The sequence below is a fragment of the Montipora capricornis genome, chromosome 12 (assembly GCF_036669925.1).
Source record: "Montipora capricornis isolate CH-2021 chromosome 12, ASM3666992v2, whole genome shotgun sequence".
NCBI classification, from domain to species: domain Eukaryota; kingdom Metazoa; phylum Cnidaria; class Anthozoa; order Scleractinia; family Acroporidae; genus Montipora; species Montipora capricornis.
Genome location: NC_090894.1, coordinates 39,392,438 through 39,402,437, shown reverse-complemented (window position 1 = coordinate 39,402,437; position 10,000 = coordinate 39,392,438). Strand labels below are relative to the sequence as shown.

Here is a 10,000-nt window from a genome sequence, read left to right as displayed (position 1 = left end):
GGAATCTCAATAACACACCAACCAGACTGTTAGTATAATCAGGGCCCGGTAATAGGTTTTTGTTCAGCGAGGTTCCTTTATGTTCGGCGGCAGCATCAAACACTATTCGTACTTTATTTGGCTTGTTGCAATTGGTCACTGCGAAATGCGGAAGGTACCAAGTTCTAGAGCCAGTTAGAGAAGCCTCTTCTGTCGTTAACTTCCACGCATGACTCTCAGCTATGTAGTCGTTCATCGTTGCGCGATATTTCCTTTCAAGGCTAGGATCATTTCTCTTCCAAGAGAAGAGAAATGGCGTCTCACTCCGTGAACGGACTCAATCTTCGCTTACTAATATTTATTCTTGAAGTCCTAATGTTACTGATAGCAAGTAGTTTTTACGACAGTGACCATAGTTCCTTTGAAAGCGACTACACTTACGTTTCATCAAAATATCAACAACAACGCCAAATGAACGCCTCCACTTTGGGACTGAAGACAATCACAGCATCCCCACCGAAGAAGTTCAAACGAAAATTTCTTCATTCAGTGATAAAATATACTACAAATGGTGTGTCAACTTTCAATCCTCTTATTTTGGAGCTAGAAATTTTCAAGGCTTGGGATGTTAACCCAAATCCCGGCCCAACTACCTCAAACGACAAGAAGGACAAGAAGGACAAGAAAAGCGAACTGTGCCCTCGGATATCTTTGCAAGGAAATGGTCTCAAATTAGGTCAGTGGAATGTTAATAATTTAACGGACACTAAGCTAGAGCAAATACTGTTATTACTCATTGCAAATCATCATGAAATTGATGTGCTTTTTCTCCTCGAAACCTTCCTCAAGCCAAGCAAACCTGATTGTGTTTTACAAATACCTGGCTACACATTTTTCAGGAAAGATCGAGAGGGATTGAAGAAAGGCGGCGGAATTCTCGCTTATATCGCCGACAGACTTAAAGTTGAAAGAATTACAAGCCTGGATGAAAATGACCTCGAAACCATTTGGTTACAAATCCATCCGTATAAATCAAATCGTCCGATACTAATAGGGGCTGTCTACCGCCCGCCTTCATCAACTGCGGAGACAGATGCCAGACTAGAGTTAAGCATCGAAGCAGCGTATTTAAGGAACCAAGAATTACATGTTTTGGGGGACTTTAATATGAACTTCTTCGACCCTGCATATAAAACACATCGATTAGCGAAAGCCTTTAGATACTTAAATTTGAATCAACTCGTAAATGAAGTTACACGTCCTGTGAGCTCTACATGTCTTGATCATATCTATACAACGCATCCGAGTTTCATTGCTAATATTTCTGTGCCAAACATTGGTCTTTCGGACCATCTTCCGGTATTTATTAGACGAAAATACTCAAGAAAGCAGAAAGATCAAATTCAGAGTATCATCGAATATCGTGACTTAAAGAATTTGAATACAGACGAATTATTACAAGACCTACAATGCACCCCATGGGACGCCGCGTTTGTTTTCGATGATATAAATGATGTTCTGAGTTCAATAGAAACAATGCTTAATGATGTTCTAGACCAACACATTCCACTCAAATCTAAACGTGTCAAAAGGCTCAATCAGCCCATCTGGATGACAAAGGAGATTCTTCATTCTATGAAAACAAGGGATAAGTTGTTGAAAAAGGCGCGAATCTCGAATTTGCAGGAGGATTGGACACGTTATGCGCATGCAAAAGGTCAAACCACAAATATTATTAAAAAAACAAAAAGAAGTTTCTTTCGTGAAAAGATCGACGAGAATAAAGGAAACCCGAAAGGCGTTTGGAAAGCTCTAAAATCTCTGAGCGGGACAAATAAACCTCGAGTGTGTATCAATGAAATAGCTACACAAAATGGAATTATCAACGACGAAGCCGACATTGCAAACGAGCTAAATGAATACTTTGTTAACATTCTAGAACAAATTGGTAACAACAATGATGCTGGCGTAGACTTCGATCATACAAAGCTGGCAAATTTTGTTCATTCAAGATTAAATACAGACACGGTTTACAACATCTCTCTGTTAACGCCTGAGCAAACCATTGATATTATGGATAAAATCTCTAGTAACAAGGCCTCTGGGTACGATGGTTTGAGCGTACGCGTACTTAAGAAAATTATACCGGTGTTTGCAAACCCTTTATGCAAATTACTCAATCTTTCAATTTCGACAAACAGTTCCCCCAATCATTGGAAAATGGCTAAAGTCACACCACTATACAAAGGCGGTGCACGGAATGATATCAACAACTATCGTCCGATATCTGTTTTACCTGTCCTCTCGAAAATTCTCGAAAAGCATGTGGCCAGCTCTCTCTCTAAATTCTTACGTGATAATAACTTATTATACGAGCTGCAATCAGCCTTTAGGCCAGGACATTCCACTGAAACAGCCCTAATCCGACTTACTGATCAGATTCTAATGAACAGGGATAATGATAATGTGACCGGTCTGGTTCTTATAGATTTTCGAAAAGCTTTTGATGTGATTGATCATGAACTTCTTCTAAAAAAGCTGTCGATCTACGGTGCTACTCCTTCTTCTGTTGCCTGGTTCAAATCCTACCTGTCTGAGAGGAAGCAGTTTATTTCGTTAGGGAAAACTACATCTGAACAGTTGACGGTAAAGCAAGGAGTGCCTCAAGGGTCCATTCTAGGTCCGGTGCTTTTCCTTTTGTTCGTCAATGATATGCCTCTTCACGTTCAAAAGTCAACTATGGACGTTTACGCAGATGATACCACCTTGTCTTCGAGTTCAAACTGGAAAACCATACAATCATTAAATCAAGCATTGTCACTAGATCTGTGTAAAGTAGAGAGATGGGCCAGTGAAAACAAAATGTATATGAATATGTAAAAAACAAAAGCTCTGTTGGTAACGGGGAAGCGTCTACGGAAGCGCATAGTTCAAGATTCAGGAAAACTGGAAGTAAAAACGGATAATGCAGAAATTGTAAACGTTGAAAACCATAAACTTCGTGGTATGATCATCGATGAAGATCTAACTTACGAAGCGCATGTTGACGAACTTTGCAATAAACTTTCAAAGCGACTTGGCCTCTTACGCCATATTAGCCCCTACTTAAAGAAAAATCAGAGAATAATCTATTTTAACGCAATAATAAAACCACTTATGATGTATGCAAGCCAAGTATGGACATTGTGACACAAGGAGGCACTCGAGAGAGTTCTCCGCATGCAGAAACGGGCCGCCCGTATTATTCTTGAAGCACAACGCACTAGTCGAACAGTAACATTGTTTAACAACTTAAGCTGGATCCCCTTTTATAATGAAGCGTATATAAAGCGTTGTGAACTGGCCTATAAACGGATAAATGGTACTTTACCCAACTATTTAAATACATCCCTTAGAAAAAACTCCGATGTACACCAAAGAACCACGAGAAATTGTAATTTAAATTTATTGTGCCCCCTCCATAAAAACATCTCAGAGGGTGGACGCACCTTTGCCGTAAGGATGGTAAAGGACTGGAACAATTTGCCTCGATCATTAAAAACAAGTAAGTCTTTAAAATCCTTTAAGGCTGAATTATGGAAAAGAGTACTAAATTCTCAGAAGACAAGGGGATCGTTTGATATAAATTTATAACAATAGATAGTCTTTTGTATGCATTTAATTTCGTTTTTAAATCGATTTGTCTAGTTATAAATTGAGTTCTAGGAATGTTTGTTTTCTTATTCTATTGTAAATAGTATCTATTCTTAATGCAGTTTTTATACATTGTAATTTTGTACCTTAAGAGGGCCACAAGTTCATCAGTAATGTTAGTTACTGTCACGTGTTACCCTCGTAAAATAAAGTCTCTCTCTCTCTCTCTCTCTCTCTCTCACTTCCTTTTCAAACTCTGCAACCTCTTTTCAGCCTCCTTGCGGTTGTTTGGCAGTTCAACATCGTCGTTCCGCCACAACAGTCCGGTCTCGTAGTGACCGTCAGTCAGTCTCGTAGTGTTCTCGAGAATGTCTTCTGCGCGGATATCCTCTCTAGATAAATAGTGGTTTTGACGTCTAGGCACCGGCTCCTCAATTATAGGTTTACACAAAGGCTTCGCTCCAAATCCTTCTATCTTCCAAAAATTCTCAACTTGTTCGTGCAATTTTCTCTCGCAAAATGTGAAGTGGACATTGACTTCGCTGTGATTTGGTTAGCCCAGAATTGTTCCGGTGATCACCCAGCCCAATGGGCCTCGCTGAGCTTACAACAGGCTACCAGGTCTATTTGACTTTCGCACTTCGAGGACTTCATGCGCTTCACCCACGTCCTTTCCAATCAGCACTGATACTTTCTTTATCTTTACGTCTGGCACATCAATGTCCAGTAGATGGGGATGCGATCTTCTGTCAATATCTTCAGGTAGATATCTCTCTTTGAAATTGAATTTCTCCGAGACCAGGACCTCTTCAACATTAAGTGTTTCACCTTCTCCGCTAGCAGATTCCAATTTAAATTCAACCACTTCAAACTCTTCATCTTCTTCCTGCATCAACGTGCTAACAGATATAAACTCCTTATGACCTTTCAACCTTAATTCTTTAGCAACATCTCCACTAATCACGGTTCCACGGGAAGCGTTGTCTAACAGCCCGTAAGTGGTGACAGACCTTCCATCAGGTGATGTGATTTTCACTGGTATAACATGCAGAAGCACAGTTTTTGTTGAGCCTGGCTGTGTGACGGTAGCATATTGCGCTGTATGTCTGATTCCTGAAGCTCCTTGCTCACCAGGAACTTCGGCATGCGGGTCTGTCACTGCCGCATTCGGTTCTTCTGTACTAGCTTGATTGAGTCTGTCATTGTCTCTCCTTGTACTTGGGGGGTTATGGAGTAACTTATGGTGGCGTTTGTCGCTCCCACAAGGGCAGAATTTCGGCGATTCACACCTTCCTCGAAGGTGTCCAACTCTCAAACAAACATGACACAACCGGTTAACTTTCACAATGCTTGTCCCATCTGCTCTGCAAATCCTTCTTCTGAAACTCGAGGCATTAAGACAGTTCGTGAGATCCGGGGCAACATAAACAACTCCTATTAGTGGGTGTGATGCTGTTTCGTCCTTCGCTGGGCAATTTTCGGCCAGTGCTCTTTTCTTTAACATCGGTGGCAAAGGATGAAGTCTGCCTTGTGGGCTCGGGGATGAATGACCTGTTGTCGACTTTCAATGACTTTGTTCTGTTTCCTTTGACCTCCGAACTTGTGACTAACGAAACACCAGCAAAACCAGGGTCGTTTTTGATGGCAGCTTGTCGCTTCACAAATTGAGCTAAGTCCTATAACTTTGGGTTCTGTCCCTTTTCTCTGTTAGAGTACGATACATCTGCCCATTTGTTGATGATGTAATCTGGCAGTCGTGCTACGATCATCTTCATATTTGAAGTGGTACTTGCCTCATGTTCATACTCTCCTTCCAGTATTCGTGAGGCACACTGCAGTTGTTCAGCAAAATTACGCAAACCCTTGAAATCTCTGTTTCCTAATTTTGGTCCTGTGGTAAGCATATTAATACACGTTGCAGCAACTGCGGCTGGTTGGCCATAGCGCTCCTCCAGGGTTGCTATAATGTCGTCATAGGAACACCCCACAGATCTTTCAACCACCTCATAAGCCTCTCCGGACACAAATTTGGGGAGAAATTCAATCCGTTGGGCATCCGACAATAGTCCATCTTCGAGGTTATCTCGAACTCTTCGCCTGAAAATCGGAAAATCCGCTGCATTTCCACTAAACTTGACAGGCTGCATAGCTTGCAACGTGGTCACCTTCAAAAGGATAGCCTGAGGATTTTTACACGGATCCATCTGTTCCTTTTCATGCAGGCAATTCTCATTTTCACCGTTATCACCTCCATTTGCGATAAAGTTCTCCTTTCTTTGGATATGGGAAGGATCTCTGGAATGAGGACTGGTAGTTTCTTCACCATACTTCTTTAACTGAGGAGTGATTTCATTATGATTCAATCTATCTTCTGGAGTGTCCTGGTGGGTGGCAGCGTGCTACCCAAGTTGCTGTTTGTTGACTCCTGGTGATGGGAGGCTCAATCTCAATCTCAATCAATTCAATCTTATCATCGGTCTCATTTTGCAAACTTAGGGCACACGAGACTGCATCACCTTCCTCTTCAATAAGAAGAGCGATTTCTTTAGCTTCCAACTGAGCTTTAAATACCATTTCCTTTGCTGTTTTCTGTTTTTGCATCTCAATGTCAATCTTTTTCTTTTCCATTTCAGCTTCATAATTTGCTAACTCAAGTGCCTGTTGGGCCTTAAGCCTTTTCAACTCTACACTTCTCTTCAGTTCCTTTAATCGGGAAGATTTTGAGGATCTCTAGATGCTTGAGCCAGTCGAAGTTATCGGTGATAATTTAGGTTGTTCTACACGAGATTTTGAACTCTTATTTGACATGCAATACGCGAGGGGAGACAATCTTTCTTCGGCTGCTTTGACATATCAAGAATAGTCCTCATAAACCTTAACATAGTTGGACTCAACCCGTCCAAATTCGTGAACAGACAAATCCTTACAAAAGTAATTCTGGTACTGATCATTGTAGCTTTCCCATGCACGCTCAAGGTTCTTCACACTTTCACGAATCCCCTCAGCTTCCCCCCATTCGGAGAGACATGTTTTCAACTGACTTGCATGTACTTACTTGTGACAAATAGCCGCTAAGCGAACGCCTTAATCTGTGAATTTCTTCCGCTTCTACCTCTTCACGATTGTTCGGATTTGGCTTCCTTGTTCTAACGGTACGAGTCGCTGGCAGTTCGGAAGACATTTCAACATTTTCCGCGTCGTCCTCCTCGCCTCCACACAACTCCATGACGCTTTTTTCGCCTTCTTTGCTCTCCATATCGAATGAGATGTAGTCACTCCTGCAATTCTCTCAATCCCGGCTCCGTGAATATCGAGATTCGACAACAGTTTCACGTACACAGGTTCTACTAGTTTCTCTGCCTTTTATTTCGATCTCACAAGTTGTTGTTGTAGTAGTAGATTGGCTGGAACAGATATGAGTGTATCTTATGAAAGCTGTCAGAAATAGGTTTCAAAAACAACGAGTGCGAAAATTCTACAAAACTTACATATGTTGACGAGTCCGGGTAGAAGTCAATCAAAAGCGACATAGTCCATATCTTTCGTTCCATGGAAAGAATATTCAAACAATTTCAAACTAAACATGTCCGACTCTTCCAGCACATGGCGTATGACCCAGAGGTATCATGGGAGATGACGTGTACTCGAGTTCCGGTTCAGAAAGCAGTTCCGGTGACAACAGTATCAAATTTAATCATGAATTGGAAAGCTTGGCAAATTCGTCTCATCCCTGCGCATGATTAGCACATTAATGCCACAAACGTGTCACACCAGACCTCCCGCTGCTGTTCAGGTTAAAAAGCTTGAGGCAAGCATAGGATGCTCGCATCTTGGTCGAGTTGTCTTTTTAACCACAGAGCTGGATGACATTAAACTCTCTTACTCATAAGGTTTAACGTTGACAAGTGGTCTTGTGACATTTCCATAGCTGGTGGCTCGTGTCACTTTTGTCCCAAATCCTAAGCTTTCTTCCGACCTCATGCTCTCTTCGATAATATATCTGATCTCGGACGACGAGGTGTGGAGGCAAAAACAGACGATGCAAATGAGAATCTCAAGGCATCGCGGTGGCGAACATTTAAGTGCAAATCGCATAATTATCACTTACCCAGCGCGGTTCCGGGAAACGGGGAATATAGCGCCCACTTAGCATGCGGGAGGTACCGAGATCGACACCCGGATTTTCCACAGGCAGCCTGTTGTATTGTTACCAAGTTTAATCATGTCTGCGAGTCTTTCCTTAGAATGAAGAGCAGTTCATCCGCTGTAAATTTCTAAACAAGGTCTCTATTGGTTCAACGATGGGAACTCCTGTTCACCTGGTGACTGTGAAATCACTGGGACATTCATGGCAAGTGACAGAAAAAGGAGCCTCACGGAGGAATGAGCTCCACCTGCTGATTTTTTCAGGAAACTTGGAATCCTCCATTTTTTAAAGCTGTTAATGTTGACCCAAAAAACGCCCGTAATCAACTCTACAGATGAATGAAAATCGCTTTCAAGGCAAAGACCTCACACATAGACTCGCTTTGACGAAGGTGACGAAGTGATCTTCCTACAGCTGGCCTATGCCAATCAAAAGTAGGCGTCCCTGGGTGGGCTTGAACCACCAACCTTTTGGTTAACAGCCGAACGCGCTAACCGATTGCGCCACAGAGACAGGTCTGAACGCTTGGCCGAGGACAAGATTGGACAAACTTCCACTCAATCTTAACCACAACTATGCGATGAGCCTTCTAAATTCCCTGCGGCCATTTTTTCTTGTCCTTTTCAGACACGAAAGTAGCAGTGTCGAGAAAAAGAACAACCAGTCCAGAACGTGTTGTTAATGATCCTTTGATTTCCTTCTACTCATGCCTCACTTGCTTCGTTATTTGCAACAGCTGTCGACAAAAACAACCAGCCCACAACGTCTTTGAAGAAATTTTTAACGTTCCTTTGATTTTGTTGCACTAGTGGTAACCCTTGAGAGCATTTATTCCGTGCACTTACACTCCAGTATCTTAATGTTCCATTTCACGGTGACAACTCTATTCCGCAAGAATCTTCGAGAATCACACACACCAAAGACAAAGAAACTTTAAAAGCAAGCCTGATTTTGAATACGCTTTTTGCAATGCCTGAAGTTCCTCATTCTTAAAAGAAAAGCCTTACATCATAAGAGTGCAGTTGTGAAATTTGGATCACTTGAGAGCACAGTGGTCCTTTTTAATTTCATACTCCTTAACATTCCGCAAATAATTAACGGCTCACAAAGTCGTGCTTGTTTTCGTAGTGTAGTGGTTATCACGTCCGCCTCACACGCGGAAGGTCGCAGGTTCAAGTCCTGCCGAAAACAAAGAGCATTTTTGAGGAGCCTATAGCTGAAGCTAAACGACCACAACTCCAGGTTTTTCATTTTGAAGACTGCTACACCATGTTTATTCCAGCCCAACAACCTGCAGTCCCGCAATCTCCATAGACCATTGATCATATGTTGTGAAGTCGAAGAAAATGCACTTTCCTTCTGTACGTCTGGGTCTGTGCATCGGTACCTGTTAAACGCGAATTGCCTCAACTCAGCTACTTCACTCACGTGGTGATTAACAATGAGACAATTTAGACATAGAACACCACATTAGGACAAGTGGTAGGGTTTGTTTTCAACTCTCGCTCAAGTAATTTGCAACACAGTGGGCGTGACGGTAGCTTTCCCTGCACGGCCTGTTGGTCTAGTGGCATGATGTTGAGATTGCCAGGCAAAGGGACAAAAGGACTGCTAAAAAACAATCGGCGGCTTCCTAACATCGTACACAATGCAGGTTTTTCACTTCTCGTTTTTCTTTCTGATGGCAACTTTTGTAAGCCTAAATGCAAGGGGCCTAAGGTCTTCTGATAGTTGGTAGTCTGCTTTTAATATTTTCCGAAGAGCTCGTTTTGACATTATTTGTTTGCAGGAGACTCACTGGATTGCCGAAATTGAAATGCAAATTAAGCGTGATTGGAATGGAGAGAGGTGTGGCGGTGCTGATTAGTTCGCGCCTTGACTACAATGTTAGGCAAATTCGTAGAGACAGTGGTGGACGTGTTGTGAATATTTTACTGGACGTAGAGGATGAAACGATCAATCTTGTAAATGTTTATGCGCCTTCGTCCGACTTCCAGAGACGAATTTTCTTTTCGGATTTGGAGGGCTTCTTGTCCAATGTTTACGCTAACATTATTGGGGGGGGGGGGGGGACTTCAATTGTATAGCCGATCCACGCTTGGACAAGCTGGGTGGGAACCCAAACGCTAGACAGTCTGCCGTTTCTGTTTTGACTGCTTTGAATTCGCAGCATAACCTAATCGATATTTGGCGGGTTCGTCATAAGGACGAACGGAGTTTTACCTGGACTGGTCGGAATCC

The 10,000-nt window shown here is 42.3% G+C and overlaps 1 protein-coding gene and 2 non-coding genes across 3 annotated transcripts; 1 reads left to right on the top strand and 2 right to left on the bottom strand.

Moving 5' to 3' along the window:
• Positions 1-5,288: 5,288 nt before the first annotated feature.
• On the bottom strand, positions 5,289-6,868 carry LOC138025860 (uncharacterized). The gene is made up of 3 exons (XM_068873013.1): positions 6,668-6,868; positions 6,016-6,315; positions 5,289-5,948 (listed from the first exon to the last, which is right to left on the bottom strand). The coding sequence occupies exons 1-3, from the start codon at positions 6,866-6,868 to the stop codon at positions 5,289-5,291; spliced, it is 1,161 nt and encodes a 386-aa protein (XP_068729114.1).
• Positions 6,869-8,198: 1,330 nt separating this feature from the next.
• On the bottom strand, positions 8,199-8,272 carry Trnan-guu (transfer RNA asparagine (anticodon GUU)). Its single transcript has one exon. It is a non-coding gene; the product is annotated as a tRNA-Asn (tRNA).
• Positions 8,273-8,877: 605 nt separating this feature from the next.
• Positions 8,878-8,950, top strand: Trnav-cac (transfer RNA valine (anticodon CAC)). Its single transcript has one exon. It is a non-coding gene; the product is annotated as a tRNA-Val (tRNA).
• The last annotated feature ends 1,050 nt before the right edge of the window (positions 8,951-10,000 follow it).

Coding starts and splice junctions, on each gene's coding strand:
- LOC138025860 (XM_068873013.1), bottom strand. CDS start 6,868: ATGGAGAGCAAAGAAGGCGAAAAAAGCGTCATGGAGTTGTGTGGAGGC. Junction 6,316..6,667: donor TTAGCGGCTATTTGTCACAA/GTAAGTACATGC, acceptor TCCCGATTAAAG/GAACTGAAGAGAAGTGTAGA. Junction 5,949..6,015: donor GTCAACAAACAGCAACTTGG/GTAGCACGCTGC, acceptor ATCACTCCTCAG/TTAAAGAAGTATGGTGAAGA.